General features: G+C 41.2%; 1 protein-coding gene across 13 annotated transcripts in view; it reads right to left on the bottom strand.

Annotated features, from left to right (window-relative positions):
* The window catches only part of LOC147361917 (ATP-binding cassette sub-family C member 4-like), a 173701-nt gene that overhangs the window by 47687 nt on the left and 104605 nt on the right, over window positions 1-21409 (bottom strand). For 11 of the 13 annotated variants that reach the window (XR_015138369.1, XR_015138365.1, XR_015138366.1 and 8 more), the window contains 4 exons: window positions 20777-20896; window positions 19511-19621; window positions 10041-10141; window positions 8775-8957 (listed from right to left, as the gene is read on the bottom strand). Coding sequence is in view for 7 of the 13 variants with exons in the window: in XM_086330228.1 (XP_086186354.1) it covers window positions 8775-8957; window positions 10041-10141; window positions 19511-19621; window positions 20777-20896 (515 nt within the window). In the remaining 6 variants the exon portion in view is untranslated. Of the gene's footprint in view, window positions 1-8774; window positions 8958-10040; window positions 10142-19510; window positions 19622-20776; window positions 21053-21409 lie in introns of those variants that run through there. The other 2 variants (XR_015138368.1, XM_086330234.1) reach the window with 2 other exon arrangements.

Genomic DNA, 21409 nt, shown 5'->3' with positions numbered 1-21409 from the left:
AGGGGTGTATTATTTAAGATAAAACTTGGTAGAAAAACTAAATCACTTTCTGATATTAAATATCTTAATTATGATCTATGTTGAAAGGAAACATCTTAAAATTATAAAATGCAGATCTCAGTGTCTTAAAAGACAGTGGCTAGTAGATAAAATGCACATAATGAGATCAATGCCAACACAAACATTTGCTATTTATATGGAACATTTCATCAGAGCACTTCAAAAGGCATTTTATTAACAAATTAATATTTGGAATTGCACTTTGGAAAGATACATGTCAAGTGTCATGCTAATCATTAAAACCAAAGCAGAGAGACATTAAGTGTACCAACAATAAGATTGGGGCTTTCCTGGTAGCTCAGCGGTAAGGAATCCACCAGCCAGTGCAGGAGAATCGGATTCGATCCCAGGATCTGAAAGACCCCCTGGAGAAGGGAATGGCAACCCACTGCAGTACTCTTGCCCGGAGATTTCAATGGAAAGAGGAGCCTTGGTGGGCTACAGTCCATGGGGTTACAAGAGAGTCAGACATGACTTAGCAACTAAACAACAACAGGTACAACAATAACTGCTGCTGCTGCTAAGTCGCTTCAGTCGTGTTCGACTCTGTGCGACCCCATAGATGGCAGCCCAGCAGGCTCCCCTGTCCTTGGGATCCTCCAGGCAAGAACACTGGAGTGGGTTGCTATTTCCTTCTCCAATGCATGAAAATGAAAAGTGAAAGTGAAAGTGAAGTCACTCAGTCGTGTCCGACTCCTAGCGACCCCACGGACTGCAGCCCACCAGGCTCCTCCATCCATGGCATTTTCCAGACAAGAGTACTGGAGTGGGGTGCCATCACCTTCTCCAACAACAGTAACAGTAAAGAATAAATATAGCACAGGTAGAATGCTGGTGAGGAATAAAACTGCATTCAAATATGTATGCTGAAATAGGCCCTTTGCTACCAATGAGCTAGCCCAACTGCAGATTCCTTGAAGGAAGCTTCCCAAGAAATGATTTCATCTCTATTTAGGAATCTGTAATTAATGAGGTTGTAAAGGCATGTTTTCCATCATTTGTAAATTAATTCATCCAAAATTTAAAACTCATGACTTTAAAGAGAGAAGAACTAAATATTTCTGAGTACTATACTCAGAATGCTGGGAACTTTATATTTTATCAATTGAATACCTCTTAAGTTTCAAAACTTAGCCTGTAAAATCAATCATGACATTTCAAAAAAGAACTTATATTTATAGAGATTAAATGTAAGAAAAGTGGTTTAGCAAATTTTATCTTACAAAGATAACACAATGTCTATAAAACATTTTGTACTTTATGTTAAGCCCTAATTTATATAATATAAGATGGGCCATTCTCTGCACATAGGTAGATTTCAGTGTGTATATATGTGGTTCCTATGTTCTGTGTCATGGCTAGATGGCATCACCATCTTGATGGACATGAGTTCATGTAAGCTCTGGGAATTGGTGATGGACAGGGAAGCCTGGGGTGCTGCAATCCATGGGGACACAGAGTCAGACATGACTGAGCAACTTAACTGAACTGAACTGAACCGATGTTCTGTGTACAGGCAGGCCTCAAGATATTTTGGATTTGGTTACAGACCACCTCAATAATCAGGGTTTTCCAGGTGGCACAACAGTAAAGAATCTGCCTGCCAATGCAAGAAACACAGATTTGATCCCTGGATTGGGAAGAGTCCTTGGAGAAGGAAATGGCAACCCTGTCCAGTTTCCTGCCTGGGAAATCCCATGGACAGAGGAGCCTGGTGAGCTATAGTCCACGAGGTCACAAAGAGTCAGATATGATCAAGTGACTGAGCACACACACAAACCTAAATAACATGAATATCACACAAAAAAGGAAGTTATATGAACTTTTTTGTTTCTCTTTGCAAATAAAAGTTATGTTTAGGGGCTTCCTTGGTGGCTCAGTGGTAAAGAATCCATCTATCAATGCAGGGGACACAGGTTTGATCCCTGATGCAGGAAGAATCCACATGATGCAGAGCAACTAAGCCCATGTACCACAGTGACTGAAGCCTACATGTCCTAAAGCCAGGGAGCCAAAAGAAGAGAAGCCACTGCCATGAGAAGGCTGTGCACTGCAACTGGAAAATAGCCCCTGCTCACTGCAACTAGAGAAAAAGTGAGCATCAGCAAAGAACCAGTATAACCAAAAATAAATAAAATTATTTTTTAAAGTTATGTTTCTACTATATTGTAGTCTACTAAGTACACAATAGCATTATGTATATAAAAATGTTCATACCTTAATTTTCAAATAATTTATTTCTAAAAGAATGCTAACCATCATCTAAGGCTTTATCAGGTAGTAACACTAAAGTAAAAGAGATGACTTAAAACTAAATATTAAAAAACTAAAATCATGTCATGCAGCCCCATTCAGTTCAGTTCAGTCACTCAGTTGTATCCGACTCTTTGTGACCCCATGGACTGCAGCACACCAGGCTTCCATGTTCATCAACAACTCCCAGAGCTTATACAAACTCATGTCCATCGAGTCAGTGATGCCATCCAACCATCTCATCTTCTGTCATCCCCTTTTCCAGCCTTCAATCTTTGCCAGCATCAGGGTCTTTTCAAAATAGTCAGTTCTTCACATCAGGTGGCCAAAGTATTGGAGTTGCAGCTTCAGCATCACTCTTTCCAATGAACAGTCAGGACTGATTTCCTTTAGGATTGACTGGTTGGAACTCCTTGCAGTCCTAGCGACTCTCAAGAGTCTTCTCTAACACCACAGTTCAAAAGCACCAGTTCTTCAGCACTCAGCTTTCTTTATAGTTCATCTCTCACATCCATACATGACTCCTGGAAAAACCATAGCTTTGGCTAGAAGGACCTTTGTTGGCAAAGTAACGTCTCTGCTTTTTAATACGCTATCTAGGTTGGTCATAGCTTTTCTTCCAAAGAGTAAGAGTATTTTAATTTCATGACAGCAGTCACCATCTGCAGTGATTTTGGAGCCCCCCCCCCCCAAAAAAAAATAGTCTCTCACTGTTTTCATTGTTTCCCCATCTATTTTCTATGAAGTGATGGGACCAGATGCCATGATCTTGGTTTTCTGAATGTGGAGTTTTAAGCCAAATTTTTCACTCTCCTCTTGCACGTTCATCAAGAAGCTCTCTTGTTTTTCTTCACTTTCTGCCATAAGGGTGGTGTCATCTGCATATCTGAGGTTATTGATATTTCTCCTGACAATCTTAATTCCAGCTTGTGCTTCATCCAATCCAGAATTCCCTGCATGATGTACTCTGAATATAAGTTAAATAAGCAGGGTGACAATATACAGCCTTGACATACTCCTTTCCCTGTTTGGAACCAGTCTATGTTTCATGTCCAGTTCTAACTGTTGCTTCTTGACCTGCATATAGGTTTCTCAAGATGTAGGTCAGGTGGTCTGGTGTTCCCATCTGTTTAAGAATTTTGCAGTTTGTTGTGATCCACACAATCAAAGGCTTTGGCATAGTCAATAGAGCAGAAATAGATGTTTTTCTGGAACTCTCTTGCTTTTTCAATGATCCAACGGATGTCGGCAGCTTGATCTCTGGTTCCTTTGCGCTTTTAAAATCCAGCTTGAACCTCTGGAAGTTCTCGGTTCACATACTGTTGAAGCCTGGCTTGGGGAACTTTGAGCATTATTTTGCTAGCGTGTGAGATGAGTGCAATCGTGCGGTAGTCTGAACATTCTTTGGCATTGCCTTTCTTTGGGATTGGAATAAAAAATGACCTTTTCCAGTCCTGTGGCCACTGTTGAATTTGTGGCCACTTCCTGAGTAACCAGGAAGCTTAGGGTGCTATTTACTTCATTTGGGGTCTTATTTTTACTAGCTGTTTATTCCATGAATTCAAATCTTATTTGTATCCACTACATTTCCCCCTTTACTCTAATTCCCATGAATTGAGGCAACAGAGGCAAGGACAAAAAGAGAATAAAGCCCAATTTCTGCTAGGCTGGGCTTCCCTTGTGGCTCAGATGGTAAAGAATCTGCCTGCAATGCAAGAGACCCGCGTTCAATGCCTGAGATCTCCAGAAGATCCCCTGGAGAAGAAAATGGCAACCCACTCCAGTATTGTTACCTGGAAAATTCCATGGACACAGGAACCTGATGGGCTGAAGTCCATGGAGTCACAGAGAGTTGGACATGACTGAGTGACTTCCTCTTTTCTGCTAGCCTGGCTCACTCCCTTGTTCCCCCACCCAACAGCGGCCTCTCTCAATTGAATCCAAAACAAAAGGGATGTCTTAGAGTAACAGGGCCTGGGACATGTGAGCAGAGGGAACCTGGGATGTACACAGGTGGAGTCAAATCACTTCATGAATCTACTGCCCAGGTATCATCTTCAAACACAGAAACGAAGCGAATGGTGATACTTTGGGTGAATCAGGACACAGATCAAAAGTCAAGTTACTTTTTTTCTGGAATTGAGCTGCAGGAGTTGCTAGCATATTTTTGAGATTAGTTCTTTGCCAGTTGCTTCATTTGCTATTATTTTCTCCCATTCTGAAGGCTGTCTTTTCACCTTGCTCATAGTTTCCTTTGTTGTGCAGAAGCTTTTAAGTTTAATTAGGCCTCATTTGTTTATGTTTGCTTTTATTTCCAATATTCTGGGAGGTGGGTCATAGAAGATCCTGCTGTGATTTATGTCGGAGAGTGTTTTGCCTATGTTCTCCTCTAAGAGCTTTATAGTTTCTGGTCTTATGTTTATATCTTTAATCCATTTTGAGTTTATTTTTGTGTATGGTGTTAGAAAGTGTTCTAATTTCATTCTTTTACAAGTGGTTGACCAGTTTTCCCAGCATCACTTGTTAAAGAGATTGTCTTTTCTCCATTGTATATTCTTGCCTCCTTTGTCAAAGATAAGGTGTCCATAGGTGCGTGGATTTATCTCTGGCTTTCTATTTTGTTCCATTGATCCATATTTCTATCTTTGTGCCAGTACCATACTGTCTTGATGACTGTGGCTTTGTAGTAGAGCCTGAAGTCAGGAAGGTTGATTCTTCCAGTTCCATTCTTCTTTCTCAAGATTTCTTTGCCTATTTGAGGTTTTTTTCTATTTCCATACAAATTGTGAAATTATTTGTTCTAGCTCTGTGAAAAATATCGTTGGTAGCTTGATAGGGATTGCATTGAATCTATAAATTGCTTTGGGTAGTATACTCATTTTCACTATATTGCTGGGCATACAGACTGAGGAAACCAGAACTGAAAGGGACAAGTGTACCCCAGTGTTCATCATAGCACTGTTTATAATAGCCAGGACATGGAAGCAACCTAGATGTCCATCAGCAGATGAATGGATAAGAAAGCTGTGGTACATATACACAATGGAGTATTACTAAGCCATTAAAAAGAATACATTTGAATTAGTTCTAATGAGGTGGTTGAAACTGGAGCCTATTATACAGAGTGAAGTAAGCCAGAAAGAAAAACACCAATACAGTATACTAACGCATATATATGGAATTTAGAAAGATGGTAATGATAACCCTGTATGCGAGACAGCAAAAGAGACACAGATGTATAGAACAGTCTTTTGGACTCTGTGGGAGAGGGAGAAGGTGGGTTGATTTGGGAGAATGGCACTGAAACATGTATTATAGCATATAAGAAACGAATCACCAGTCCAGGTTCGATACAGGATGCTTGCGGCTGGTGCACTGGGATGACCCGGAGGGATGGTATGGGGAGGGAGGTGGGAGGGGGGTTCAGGATGGGGAACATGTGTATGCCCGTGGTGGATTCATGTTGATGTGTGGCAGAACCAATACAATATTGTAAAGTAATTAGCTTCCAATTAAAATAAATAAATTTAAATTAAAACAAACAAACAAAAGTCAAGTTACTGCAGTCATTAATTCAGTCTCCAAATTTGTTTTGCCCACAAACATTGTATAATTTCAATAATCCTATGATTTTCAGATTTTAAGAAGGAAAAATAAGAATCTGTTATGCTCCTAAGTTGTACTATAGAGTTTCTTAGATAATTAATATTTTATGGCTTTTTATGGGAAAATTTAAGACAAGTGCAAGTTAACAGAATTATATTTACAACAAGAAATCTGACAGACACATTGAGAGTAACCTAACATCACCTACAGGCCTCTCAGGGACAGGACTATGTCAAGAGCTGTGGTGAATATTTTCCTGACACAGCAGTTCATCTTCTTGACTTACAAAGGAACCTGAAATAATTAGGAGGGAGCTTTTGCCATTTGACAAACTGAAGCTGCTGCCTGGGTATTATTTGGGTAATAAGTTTAATATTTATTTTCATGTCTCCAGGGTTTCATTCATTAAATTACTATACATTAAATTACATACATTAAGCTATAGTCCACTAGATAGGTCTGTGGTAGAAAGAGTTTTAAAGGGCAGTTCTTTCTTCAGTTGTTCACCCAGCTGTCATGTGTATGCTCTGGCTCCTGGCTTCTCACACTGTATGTTACTCACTCACCTTCGCAGCCAGCAGTCCCTCAGCACCCTATGTGTGCCCTGCAGAAAGCCACTTTCTGGGGAACAGAGATGAAAGTGAGGTGCTCCCTGATTTTAAAAAGTCTCAAGGTACCTGTGAGATACAGACCCCAAACTACAAAGCATGCCATAGGTGCTATCTTTTATTTTAATTATGATAAACTTCACATAATATAAAATTTAACTACTTAACCATTTTTAAGTGGACAGTTTGGTGTTCAGTACATTCATATTGTTGTGCAACCAAGCTCCAGAATTTTTCTGCCTCATAAAACTGAAATTCTTACCCATTAAACAAACAACTCCCCATCCCCCATCCCCCAGTCCCTGGAGACCACCATCCTACTTCCTGTTTTCTTGAATTTGACTACTCTAGGAACCTCACATGGAGAAGGCAATGGCACCCCACTCCAGTACTCTTGCTTGGAAAATCCCATGGACAGAGGAGCCTGGTAGGCTGTAGTCCATGGGGTCGCTAAGAGTCGGGCACGACTGAGCGACTTCACTTTCACTTTCACTTTCATTCATTGGAGAAGGAAATGGCAACCCACTCCAGTATTCTTGTCTGAAGAATCCCAGGGACAGAGGAGCTTAGTGGGCTGCCGTCTATGGGGTAGCACAGAGTCGGACACGACTGAAGCGACTTAGCAGCAGCAGCAGCAGCAGCAGCAGGAATCTCACATAAGTGGAATCAGGGTATTTGTTCCTTTTATGTCTGGCTGCTTTCATTTAGCAAGATGTCACCAAGGTTTATTCATAGGTCAGAATTTTCTTACTATTTAACACTGAATAATATTTTGGTAAGGATTTAGTTGCTTCTAACTTCTGGCTGCTATGAACACAAGTGTACTCTAAATGTTACCTTAATACATATAAGGCACTGAGGACAAATTGAGGGCCTCACAGAGGCAGATACTTTAATCAACCAGAAAATTAGGAGACTTTTACCAGCCAGAGGGTGAGGAGAAGGGTCTCTGAGATAGAGTGGCAGCATGCACACTGGAAGTGGGAGGAGGTGGTGCTTTGGGAGAACCTACATGCAACCCGCATGCAGCAGTGTGCATAAGTCAGGAGATATACTGGCTGGAGAGGCAGGTGGAGGAGAGCTTCCTACCACCTTGTCTGTTCTGGTTTCAACTCTTCTTCAAGACTCTACCCTGGTCCAGGCCAAGGGCCTCAAGCTAAGTGTGAAAAGAACATTGTTAGCAGACATGGATTGGAGAAGGCAGTGGCACCCCACTCCAGTACTTTTGCCTGGAAAATCCCATGGATGGAGGAGCCTGGTAGGCTGCAATCCATGGGGTCAAGAAGAGTCGGACATGACTGAGCGACTTCACTTTCACTTTTCACTTTCATGCATTGGAGAAGGAAATGGCAACCTACTCCAGTGTTCTTGCCTAGAGAATCCCAGGGATGGTGGAGCCTGGTGGGCTGCTGTCTATAGGATAGCACAGAGTCAGACATGACTGAAGTGACTTAGCAGCAGCAGCAGACATGGATACTGGCAGGACCAGGTCACAAGCCTCTCTGCTGCCTTCCATGTGCATCTTCCCCTGTTCCCCTCGATTTGCTTGCAGAGACTTTGAGTGAGTCTCTGGGCCCTGACTCTATGGGGGGCTCTTGTTCCTCACTACTGACTTATCATGATTCTGGGCTCTTCTCTGGTGACTACAGGGTCACCCCTCAGCCCCTGTGGGAGTGGACATAGGGCTGCACTGCTTCTAGAAGCAACTCACCCAGGCCAGTAAGGATCAGATCGGTGCTAAAGAATGGAGCAATCTCTCAGGGGAGGGCAGGGGGATGGCAGCCAAGTGTGGGTGAGTGGAAGAAAAGTCTATGGAAACGGCCAAGGGACAGAGGAGGAGGTTACAAGCAGAGGACATCATGGTAGGAGGAGGAGATTTCAGACATACAAAGATGACAGGTTGGAAAGAAACGTAATATTGGAGAGTTAGGGACAGGGAGCCAAGGCTGGTTCCCAGACTTCAAATATAAAAATCAGATGAAACATATTGTATCCTGGGTCAGCTTAAGTTCTAGCTTCGGAGCTGAGGGCCACCTGTCACCATGAGGGAACTCATGATACAGGGAAAGAAATGCTGGGATCCCCATTCCATGATCAGTTTCCAAGAAAAATTCACCTGCCATATCACTGATCTAATCTGCATCCACAGAGGAATGAAGAGTCCCCATAACACAACAAGGAAGCCAAGAACAAACACAGTGCTAAATCTTTAGCTAGATTTTAAAGAGGCAGATGGCTTAAACAAACCTTTTGTCCTGAGTCAATGCATGCTCTCAGGTCCTTCAATATCAGAGGCTCACATAAGCTGTGCCTGAACTTAACATTATCAAAGACAATCTTTCCTTCAAGGAGCAGGAAGGATGGCGTATGTTCCCAGGGCTCTTCTTTCTTAAGGTCTGTATATTCAATAACCCTTTCTACTGAAATCATCTGAAACACATATGACATCACATCAGTTAATATCAGAGGATCTAGTTTATGGATGGTCAGAGACTATAAATGAAATGTTCTGCTTTTATGTATTTATATCTACTTTTACATGGTTAAGAATATCTCAGGTCTTAATACCACAAAGTATTGAAGTAGAAGTTTGATATAGTCTTTGATGATTGGCAAACTTGTTCATCATCTTATAACACTTTCACTTACAGCTATTTCCTTCAACATGATAGTAAAACTGAAAGAATTAGAAAAATGAATGATAAGATTTTATTGATCTGCTTTTCATACTTGAATAAAAAAAAAACAAGAGAATTTTGTCACAGAAAAGAATATTTATGGATACCAATCAGTAGTGTATAGCTACAGAAGGGCCACATGTTATAGATAACAGAACTGGATGGTCATCAAACCTCCATTTAATTGTTAATCACTTACTACTATATTAGAAGAGAGAAATGGAAAGATTTCATTTCTATTGTTTTTCTCACTTTAGGAGAAGGTGCAAATATTTGTAAAGTATATAACTTACATATTGATTAAGGCACCTTAAACATCCATACCTCCATACTTTTGAGAGCACATTCTGAGATGGAGCTTATCCTACCAGAAAGAAGAGCTGCCAGCAAATTCAGGTGTTCAACACACAAGAATAAATGCTAAAATGGGGGAGGGCTGATGGAGGAACATATTAATTAAATAAACCTCAAAACACTGATTTTTTTTTTCTTTTACCAAAAACGAGGACTTACCCATTAAGAAACAAAGATAAGCAAGCTGCTAAGAAATTAGCTTATATTCTAAGACTTCAGAACTTCCATCCTATAGAGACATTTATTATACTAGAGGACAGTTTGTGATGAATATAAAACTTTCTGACATGCATACATAAGACTGAGAAAAGATGTATATATTTTATTTTACATTAACTTTAAACAGATGGAGGAGAATGTAAAAAAAACTTTGTTAACGGTGATGTAAAAATAATCATTTTCTATTTTACAGAAGAATTGCTCTATGCCATTTAACAGCAAAGAAACTTGAAAAGGCTAAGAATGGAAAGATAAACATCACCATATTCTCCACTTCGGCACTTTGCTTGACGCACCACTGGAACATCCCTGTGAGTGTGATGGTGAGTGACAGCGCCAGGCCAACCTGCCCGAGATCCAAAGCTAAATTAGGAAGAAAAGGAATCAAGTCAGTCTCCTTCTCAACCCCTCCTGCAGCTCCTTCTGTCACCTTATGAACAAGACTCCTTTATTTTTATGATTTTTATTGCAGTATAGTTGATTTACAAAGCCGTGTTAGTTTCAGGTGTACAGTAAAGTTAATTAGCCAGACATATACATATAATCCAGGCTTTCCTGGTAGCTCAACTGGTAAACCATCCACCTACAATTCAGGAGACTCCAGTTCAATTCCTTGGTCGGGAAGATCCCCTGGAGAAGGGATAGGCTATCCACGACAGTATTCTAGGGCTTCCCTGGTGGCTCGGACGGTAAAGAATCTGCCTGCAATGTGGGAGACCTGGGTTTAGTCCTTGGGTTGGGAAGACCCCCTGGAGGAGGGCATGGCAACCCACTCCAGTATTCTTGCCTGGAGAATCCCCATGGACAGAGGAGCCTGGTGGGCTACAGTCCATGGGGTTGCAAAGAGTCGGATAGGACTAAGCACAACAGCACAGCATACATATAATCTATTCTTTTTAAAGAATTTACCCATTTATGTCATTACCGAGTATTTAAATAGAGTTCCCTGTGCTATACAGTAGGTCTTTTTTAGTTATCTATTTTATATAGTAGTGAGAAGACTCCTTTATTATATTTAAATCATTTGCATGTAATAATAGTATTGCTCATAATATTACTTCTGTTGAGTGAGACAGTAAAAAAAACAAACAAACAGTAAGACAGTAAAAAAAACAGAGAGACAGTAATATAGTAAAAAAAAAAAAACATATTATGAGGGACTTCTCTGGTGGTCCAATATCTAAGAATCTGAGCTCCCATTGCAGGGGGCCTGGGTTCAGTCCCTGATCAGGGAACTAGATTCTACATGCCACAACTAAGAATTCACATGCTGCAACTAAAGCCTGTATGTCACAACTAAGACTGAAGATCCCACATGCCCCAACTAAGATCAAGTACATCCAAATAAATAAGTAAGGGGGAAGGCGCCAAGATGGCGGAGGAGTAGGACGGGGAAAACACTTTCTCCCCACAAAATCATCAAAAGAGCATTTAAACGTCGAGTAAATTCCACAAAACAACTTCTGAATGCCGGCAGAGGACATCAGGCACCCAGAAAAGCAACCCAACTCCTCGAAAGGAGGTAGGAAAAAATATTAAAGACAATAAAAGAGACAAAAGAGGGAGGGACGGAGTTCCGTCCCGGGAAGGGAGTCTTAAAAAGAGAGAAGTTTCCAAACACCAGGAAACCTTCTCACTGCCGAATCCGTGCCGAGCTTTGGAAGCACAGAGGACAACATAACAGGGAGAAAAAATAAATAAACAATTAAAACTCGCAGATTGCGAGCCCTACGGTAACTCCTCCAGCGGAGAAGCAGCGCAGACACCTGCATCCGCCATTAGCAAGCGGGGGCTGGGCAGGGAGGCGCGGCGCGGGCTGCATCGCTGAGAGTAAGAATCTGGCCTGAATACCCTGAGCACTATCTGAGCGAAATAATTTGGGCTAGCAAACCAGACTGTGGGATATCTACCATGCGAAAAGCCAGCCCTAACCTAAGACACCGCCAGCCCGCGCACGAAACAAAGGACTAAACAGAGGTAGCCGGCTGCAAACCTTCCCCCTCCGGTGACAGGCAGCCAGAGCCGGAAGGGGGCAATCACAGCCCCAGAGAGACATTATCTATAAAACTGGCTTCTTTGCTAACTAAAACTTATTGGGGGTCTGGACGGTCAACATCTGCCTGAGAAGGTGCGCCGGTTTTACACCCAGATAACCAAGTGGCGGGGAGGCGGTAAGTCGCAGCATTGGCGCTCGCCAAACACCTCATCACCTGAGCTGCTCGAATCTGGGAAGAGCGCAAAACGCAGCCCCAACTGAGTCTGCGCCTCTGAGGACTACCTGAGTGCCTGAACCTGAGTGGCTTGGACCTGGGAGGTGTATGCAACCCAGGGCCAGCCTCGGATTGTTCCCGGCGGAACAACCTAGAGCCTGAGCAGTGTGGGCAGGGAGGCTACACGCGCTGTGAGCGGGGGCAGACCCAGTGTGGCTGAGGCACTGCGAGCGCACGCCAGTGTCATTTGTTTGCAGCATCCCTCCCTCCCTCCCCATAGCGCGACTGAACAAAGAGAAGAAATACAGCTCCACCCACCAGAACACCGACACAAGCTTCCCTAACCAGGAAACCTTGACAAGCCACCTCTACATACCCACACACAGCAAGGAAACGCCACAATAAAGAGAACTCCACAAACTGCCAGAATACAGAAAGGACACCCCAAACTCAGCAATTTAAACAAGATGAAGAGACAGAGGAATACCCAGCAGATAAAGGAACAGGATAAATGCCCACCAAACCAAACCAAAGAGGAAGAGATAGGGAATCTACCTGATAAAGAATTCCAAATAATGATAGTGAAATTGATCCAAAATCTTGAAATTAAAATGGAATCACAGATAAATAGCTTGGAGACAAGGATTGAGAAGATGCAAGAAAGGTTTAACAAGGACCTAGAAGAAATAAAAAAGAGTCAATATATAATGAATAATGCAATAAATGAAATTAAAAACACTCTGGAGGCAACAAATAGTAGAATAACAGAGGCAGAAGATAGGATTAGTGAATTAGAAGATAGAATGGTAGAAATAAATGAATCAGAGAGGATAAAAGAAAAACGAATTAAAAGAAATGAGGACAATCTCAGAGACCTCCAGGACAATATTAAACGCTACAACATTCAAATCATAGGGGTTCCAGAAGAAGAAGACAAAAAGAAAGACCATGAGAAAATACTTGAGGAGATAATAGTTGAAAGCTTCCCTAAAATGGGGAAGGAAATAATCACCCAAGTCCAAGAAACCCAGAGAGTCCCAAACAGGATAAACCCAAGGAGAAACACCCCAAGACACATATTAATCAAATTAACAAAGATCAAACACAAAGAACAAATATTAAAAGCAGCAAGGGAAAAACAACAAATAACACACAAGGGAATTCCCATAAGGATAACAGCTGATCTTTCAATAGAAACTCTTCAAGCCAGGAGGGAATGGCAAGACATACTTAAAATGATGAAAGAAAATAACCTACAGCCCAGATTATTGTACCCAGCAAGGATCTCATTCAAGTATGAAGGAGAAATCAAAAGCTTTTCAGACAAGCAAAAGCTGAGAGAATTCTGCACCACCAAACCAGCTCTCCAACAAATACTAAAGGATATTCTCTAGACAGGAAACACAAAAATGGTGTATAAACTCGAACCCAAAACAATAAAGTAAATGGCAACGGGATCATACTTATTAGTAATTACCTTAAACGTAAATGGGTTGAATGCCCCAACCAAAAGACAAAGACTGGCTGAATGGATACAAAAACAAGACCCCTACATATGTTGTCTACAAGAGACCCACCTCAAAACAGGGGACACATACAGACTGAAAGTGAAGGGCTGGAAAAAGATTTTCCATGCAAATTGGGACCAAAAGAAAGCAGGAGTCACAATACTCGTATCAGATAAATTAGACTTTAAAACAAAGGCTGTGAAAAGAGACAAAGAAGGTCACTACATAATGATCAAAGGATCAATCCAAGAAGAAGATATAACAATTATAAATATATATCCACCCAACATGGGAGCACCACAGTATGTAAGACAAATCCTAACAAATAATATCATAAAAAACAAAGAAAGGCTGTAAAAGTGTTCCAGATTAAAAGAGACTTTATCAACATGACAATGAAATGCAATATCTGATCCTGGACTAGATCTTGTACTAGAAGGAAAAAGTGCTAAAAAGGACACTGAGGGTCAGTTAACAGTATTAGAATACAGACAGTAGATTTAATAAAAGTATTTTATCCATGTTAAATTACTGAAGTTGACAACTGTACTATTACAGTTATTAACCGAATATCCCTATTCTTAGGAAATTCAGAAATATGTACTGAAGTATGTGGGATACTTCATGGGAATAAAAACCATGATATCTGCAGCAGGCCTTCCAAGAGTTTAGAAAAAAACTTTTTGGGTGGGGAGCAGACAAATAATAAAGAAATGGGGTGAAATGATAAGAACAAGTGAAAAATCTGGGCAGAGGTTATATGGATATTATTTGTATTATTTTTGGAACTTTTCTTTAAGCTTGACATTAAAAATTAAAAATGCGCAAAAAAAAAATAAATAAATAAAAAATAAATAAAATAAAAGAAACCTAAAAAAAATAAAAATAAAAATAAAAGTCTCCTCAGAGTTGAGAACCACTCAACTGGATGGAAGGATATTCATGGTTAAAAAAAAAAAAAAAAAAAAAAAACAAATAAATAAGTAAATTTTTATAAAATATTAGGAACTTAGAAAGAATTAATAAAGTTGTTGTTCAGTTGCTCAGTCATGTCCAACTATTTGCAACCCCATGGACTGCAGCATGCCAGGCTTTCCTGTCCATCACCAACCCCCGGAGCTTCCTCAAACTCATGTCCTTTGAGCCAGTGATGCGATCCAACCATCTCATCCTCTGTAGTAACCTTCTCCTACTGCCTTCAATCTTTCTCAGCATCAAGATCTTCTCTAATGAGTCAGGCCTTCACATCAGGTGACCAAAGTATTGGAGTTTCAGTATCAGTTCTTCCAATGAATATTCAGGACTGATTTCCTTTAGGATGGACTGGCTTGATCTCCTTGCAGTCCAAGGGACTCTCCAACACCACAGTTCAAAAGCACCAGTCCTTTGGCACTCATCATTCTTTATGGTTCACTTTATACATGACTACTAGAAAAACCACAGATTTGACTAGACAGACCTTTTTTGGCAAAGTAATATCTCTGCTTTTTAATATGCTGTCCAGGATTGTCATCGAAAAAGCAAGAGAGTTCCAAAAAAACATCTATTTCTGCTTTATTGACTATGCCAAAGCCTTTGATTGTGTGGATCACAATAAACTGCAGAAAATTCTGAAAGAGATGGGAATACCAGACCACCTGACCTGCCTCTTGAGAAACCTGTATGCAGGTCAGGAAGCAACAGTTAGAACTGGACATGGAACAACAGACTGGTTCCAAATAGGAAAAGGAGCACGTCAAGGCTGTATATTGTCACCCTGCTTATTTAACGTATATGCAGAGTACATCATGAGAAACGCTGGGCTGGAAGAAACACAAGCTGGAATCAAGATTGCTGGGAGAAATATCAGTAACTTCAGATACACAGACGACACCACCCTTATGGCAGAAAATGAAGAGGAACTAAAAAGCCTCTTGATGAAAGTGAAAGAGGAGACTGAAAAAGTTGGCTTAAAGCTTAACATTCAGAAAATTAAGATCATGGTATCTGGTCCCATCACTTCATGGGAAATAGATGGGGAAATAGTGGAAACAGTGTTAGACTTTATTTTTTGGGGCTCCAAAATCACTGCAGATGGTGATTGCAGCCATGAAATTAAAAGACACTTACTCCTTGGAAGGAAAGTTATGACCAACCTAGATACCATATTCAAAAGCAGAGACATTACTTTGCCAATAAAGGTCCATCTAGTCAAGGCTATGGTCTTTCCAGTGGTCACATATGGATGTGAGAGTTGGACTGTGAAGAAAGCTGAGCACCGAAGAATTGATGCTTTTGAACTGTGGTGTTGGAGAAGACTCTTGAGAGTCCCTTGGACTTCAAGGAGATCCAACCAGTCCATTCTAAAGGATATCAGTCCTGGGTGTTCATTGGAAGGATAGATGCTGAAGCTCTAATACTTTGGCCACCTCATGTGAAGAGTTGACTCATTGGAAAAGACCCTGATGCTGGGAGGCATTGGGGGCAGGAGGAGAAGGGGACAACAGAGGATAAGATGTCTGGATGGCATCACTGACTCAATGGACATGAGTTTGAGTAAACTCAGGGAGTTGGTGATGGACAGGGAGGCCTGGCATGCTACAGTTCATGGGGTCGCAAAGAGTCGGACATGACTGAGAGGCTGAACTGAACTGAACTAGTGTTTTAATAGCTTTTCTTCCAAGGAGCAAGTGTCTTTTAATTGAATGGATGAAGTTACCATCTGCAGTGATTTTGGAGCCCAAGAAAAGAAAGTCTGTCACTGTTTCGATTGTTTCCCCATCTATTTGCCATGAAGTCCATCCTAAAGGAGATCAGTCCTGGGTGTTCATTGAAAGGACTGATGTTGAGGCTGAAACTCCAACACTTTGGCCATCTGATGCGAAGAGCTGACTCATTTGAAAAGACCCTGATGCTGGAAAAGATTGAGGGCAGGAGGAGAAGGGGATGACAGAGGATGCAATGGTTGGATGACATCACTGACTCAATGGACATGTTTTGGGTAGCCTCCGGCAGTTGGTGATGGACAGGGAGGCCTGGTGTGCTGTGGTTTATGGGGTCGCAAAGAGTCAGACGTGACTGACCAACTGAACTCAACTGAACTGAACTGATGGGACCAGATGCCATGATGGTTTTTTTTTTTTTTTTTTTGAATGTTGAGTTTTAAGCCAGCTTTTTCACTCTCCTCAAAAGGCCTTCATGTTCATCAAAAGGCTCTTTAGTTCTTCTTCACTTTCTGCCATAAAGGTGATGTCATCTGCTTATCTGAAGTTATTGATATATCTCCCTGCAATCTTGATTCCAGTTTGTGCCTCAATCATACATTTCACATGATGAACTCTGCATATAAGTTAAATAAGTAGGGGGACAATATACAGCCTTGACATGCTCCTTCCCCAGTTGTTAAGCAGTCTGTTGTTCCATATCCAGTTCTAACTGTTGCTTCCTGACCTGCATACAGTTTTCACAGGAGGCAGGTAAGGTGGTCTGATATTCCTATCTCTTTAAGAACTTTCAAGTTTTTTGTGATCCATACAGACAAAGGCTTTAGCATAGTCAATGAAGCAGAAGTAGATGTGTTTCTGGAACTCTCTTGCCTTTTCAATGATCCAATGGATATTGGCAATTTGTTCTCTGGTTCCTCTGCCTTTTCTAAATCCAGTTTGAACATCTGGAAATTCTTGGTTCATGTTCTGTTGAAGCCTAGCTTGGAGCATTTTGAGTATTACTTTGTTAACATGTGAGATGAGTGCAATTGTGTGGTAGTTTGAACATTCTTTGGGATTGGAATAAAAACTGACCTTTTCCAGTCCTGCGGCCACTGCTGAGTTTTTCAAATTTGCTGGCATTTGAGTGAAGCACTTTCACAGCATCATTGTTTAGTATTTGAAACCACTCAGCTAGAATTCATCACCTCCATTAGCTTTGTTGGTAGTGATGCTTCCTAAGGCCCACGTGACTTCACACTCCAGGATGTCTGGCTCTAGGTGAGTAATCAGGTCATTGTGATTTTCTGGGTCATGAAGATCTTTTTTGTATAGTTGTTCTGTGTATTCTTGCCACCTCTTCTTAATATCTTCTGCTTCTGCTAGGTCCGTACTATTTCTGTCCTTTATTGTGCCCATATTTGCATGATATATCCCCTTGGTATCTCTAATTTTCTTGAAGAGATTGCTAGTCTTTCCCATTCTATTGTTCTCCTCTATTTCTTTTCACTGATCACTTAGGAAGGGTTTCTTATCTCTACTTGCTATTCTTTGGAACTCTGCATTCAGATGGATGTATCTTTCCTTTTCTGCTTTGCCTTTCACTTCTCTTCTTTTCTCAGCTAATTGTAAGGCCTCCTCAGACAACCATTTTACCTTGTTGCTTTTCTTTCACTCAGTGATGGTTTTGTTCACCACCTCCTCTACAGTGTTACAAATGTCTGTTCATAGTTCTTCAGGCACTCTATCATATCTAAAGCCTTGAATCTATTTGTCACTTCTACTGTATGATCTTAAGAGGTTTGATTTAGGTCATACCTGAATAGCCTAGTGGTTTTCCCTACTTTCTTCATTTTAAGTGTGAATTTGGCAATAAGAAGTTCATGATCTGAGCCACAGTTAGCTCCCAGTATTTTTTATGCTGACTTCAAATTAATGTCCATTGAGTCAGTGATGCTGTCTAACCATATCATCCTCTGCCACCCTCTTCTCCTCTGGTCTTCAGTCTTTCCCAGCATCAGGGTCTTTTCAAACGAGTCAGTTCTTCTCATCAGGTGGCCAAAGCATTGGCGCTTCAGCATCAGTCCTTCCAGTGAGTATTCAGAAATGCTTTCCTTTAGGATTGACTGGCTTGATCTCCTCCAGTCCAAGCGACTCTCAAGAATCTTCTCCAACAACACAGTTCAAAAGCATCAATTCTTCAGCACTCAGCTTTCCTTATGGTCCAACAAGATGATTCAGGCTCTGGATACTCCTGAAGCCTCAGTCACCTCACTCTGGGAAACGTTAACTAGCTCCCCATGGTAGAAAACTATCTTAATCATAATAATTCTAATTGTTCTTTTTTCACTGTTTACTCCCTGCTTCTGTAACTTTGTAACTGGATTTGTTTCTAACCATCTGAAAGCTTTTAAGTTACAAATGGTTTTCCAGGCTCCTATGCGTGCCACAGCCTCCTTCAACTATTACTTGGGGCCCCTGCTGCTGCTAAGTCACTTCAGTCGTGTCTGACTCTGTGCGACCCCATAGATGGCAGCCCACCAGGCTCCCCCGTCCCTGGGATTCTCCAGGCAAGAACACTGGAGTGGGTTGCCATTTCCTTCTCCAATGCATGAAAGTGAAAAGTGAAACTGAAGTCGCTCAGTCCTGTCTGACTCTCAGCGACCCCACGGACTATAGCCCACCAGGCTCCTCCATCCATGGGATTTTCCAGGCAACAGTACTGGAGTGGGGTGCCATTGCCTTCTCCAACTTGGGGCCCCTAGACAGTGTAAATCAACTATACCCCAATAGAACTTAAAAGAATCGTTCATGTGAGCCAAAGCAGGGTCCCAAGTCACCACAGGTCTGCTGGAGCAGGCACTTCATACCTGGTCTTTGCTCCTAAAGAGTCCAAAAGCCAAAAAGAAAAATTATTTTCTAATTATTTGAAGTATTAATTAAAATGAAAATCACTAAAAAAAAGATACATGCACCCCAATGTTCATGGGATATAGAAAAAAGAATCTTTAAAAAAAGTGGACACATGTATAACAGATTCACCTGGCAGTATACCTGAAGCTAACACAACATCATAAATCAACCATATGCCAATCAAAAAAATTTTAAAGGGGTCTCAACAGGAACCTACTGTAAATAAATAAATGAAAAAAAGACACAAATAACTTCAAATGGACCACAATGCACACAAATGGACTCACATGCTGCAAGCACTTTAATACAATTCATTACAACCAAATAGTATATATTAGACAAAGTGGCAAGAGTTTAATAACTACAACCAAAGCTATAAACCGTAAATATACCACAAATATGCACATCTGTACTTACTTTCTACCAGAATCAGGGCCCCAAAGGCAACAACAGTGACAAAGATGGCACAGATGACATCTAGATACACAGCGAGCCATCGGGACGTCGTCAAAAGCAGGAACCAAGCCTCTGGATATGTGATGTAATAAGCATAGTACATAAACAGAAAAACCATGTTAGCTGCTTCTCAGTAGGGACAGCATTATTCTCAGTTGAGCATTTTACACAAGGTAGAACAGCAAAGTTACACACCCAAAGAAACTAAACATTTCAGAAAACTAGGTACTAACACAAGACAATGTATGGGACACACAGGAATCAGTCCAGGAAGCATGTACTGAAAACTTCAACCCACTTATCAACAGAAACAAGATCACAAGAAGGAAGATGGAAAATCGTCTCATTGGTGCATTTCCTGCAGTGCTGGGCCTCAACCTGAAGATCATCCTCTCACAGGGCTGACTGTTCCCAGCTCTCTGACAGCAGATAGAACAGCTCACACTGATTCCAGCACCTTCTGCCCTCACTACCAGGTCCTGTAGTATTTATTCTTAGGAACCAGTGTCTATATGACCATCAGCTAAAAGGATCTGCATGTGGCTTTCAATTACCACTTTATCTTCAAAATACAATAATGACTGGAAAGTTTAGCCAGGATTTTATAGACTTAGAGGAAATTCTGAACTTTCTACCTAGGGAAAAAACTTCATTGATACAAAGCATAATCAAGTGGGTAACGAATCAGGAAATTACTTTCCTCAATCACATCTGCTACCCTCCACATCTGCTCTGAAAAAAGATGGCAAACCACAGCCCAGGGGTCAAGAACAGCCACCCACCTGGTTCTGAAAATAAAGTTTTATTGGAACATAGCTACAGCCATTTACTGATGTATTATCTTTGCCTGTCTTTGTGCTACAGCAGCAAAAGTGAATAGTTGCAACAGACACAGTATAGCACTCAAAGCCTACAATGTTTTCTATCTGGATCTTTGCAAAAAAAAAAAAAAAAAGTTTTCTGACTCTTGCCCTAAAGAGACAGAAGTCCACAGGGCACAGTGATGGAAGGACAATGCGAGCCAGTCCAGGGAGAAAATCAGGGGGTGATGGGGAAGAGGGGAGCACAGAGGGGATGGTGAGAGGAAGGCGTGGGGGAGGCAGGTGTGAGGGGGACATGCGGAGGCACAGAGAGAAGGACTGGCCAGCCAGGCCACCTGAGAGGGAGGTCAGCCCTCAAAAAGCAGCACACCCCATCCTTAGGAAAAATCTCCAGAAACTTACAGACCTGAGTGCAAATCCTGGTGTGAGTCAAATAGCTCCTGAAATTTCTGTTCAGCTTTGTATGCTCGGATGGTCCAGAGTCCCCGGAGAGAAGATGCTAAGTGGGAAAACACCGGGCTCCGAGCTGGGGCAGCAGAGACAGACACACATCAGAGAAAGTCAGGGAGGCTGGATGCAAGGAAACCACTGCCTCCCGGGCTCTGTGGTCACACGTCCCTCCAAAGGGAACCCTCCATGTGACCTTCAAACTCCTGCTCACACCACGCTTCATTTTAATGACCTGGGAATGAAAGATTCTCTTTAAAACTACCTTTGATCAAATTAAAATCACAGCTAGATTTAGATAAAGCAATTCTTTACTGGTTCTTTCATCAAGGTCTTCTCATACACACCTCCCTCCAAATTTATCTGGCATCTCACCAGATGGGAATTGTTCACAATTTTTAAAAAATATATTGAAGATTTACAACAATGTGTTAGTTTTAGATATATAGTATAGTCATTCAGTTATTATTTTTCCTGATTATATCCCCTTATAGGTTATTATACTGAATAAAATTCCTGTGCTTTACAGTAATCCTTGTTGCTTTTTATTTTACATATTATTAGCAGTGTGTCTATTAATCTCATACTTCTA

This window comes from Bos grunniens, chromosome 12 (genome assembly GCF_055505025.1).
Source record: "Bos grunniens cultivar Pamir isolate PY7600 chromosome 12, Bosgru_T2T1.0, whole genome shotgun sequence".
NCBI classification, from domain to species: domain Eukaryota; kingdom Metazoa; phylum Chordata; class Mammalia; order Artiodactyla; family Bovidae; genus Bos; species Bos grunniens.
The sequence above is the reverse complement of the archived record's forward strand: the minus strand, read 5'-3'. Positions and strand labels throughout refer to the sequence as shown.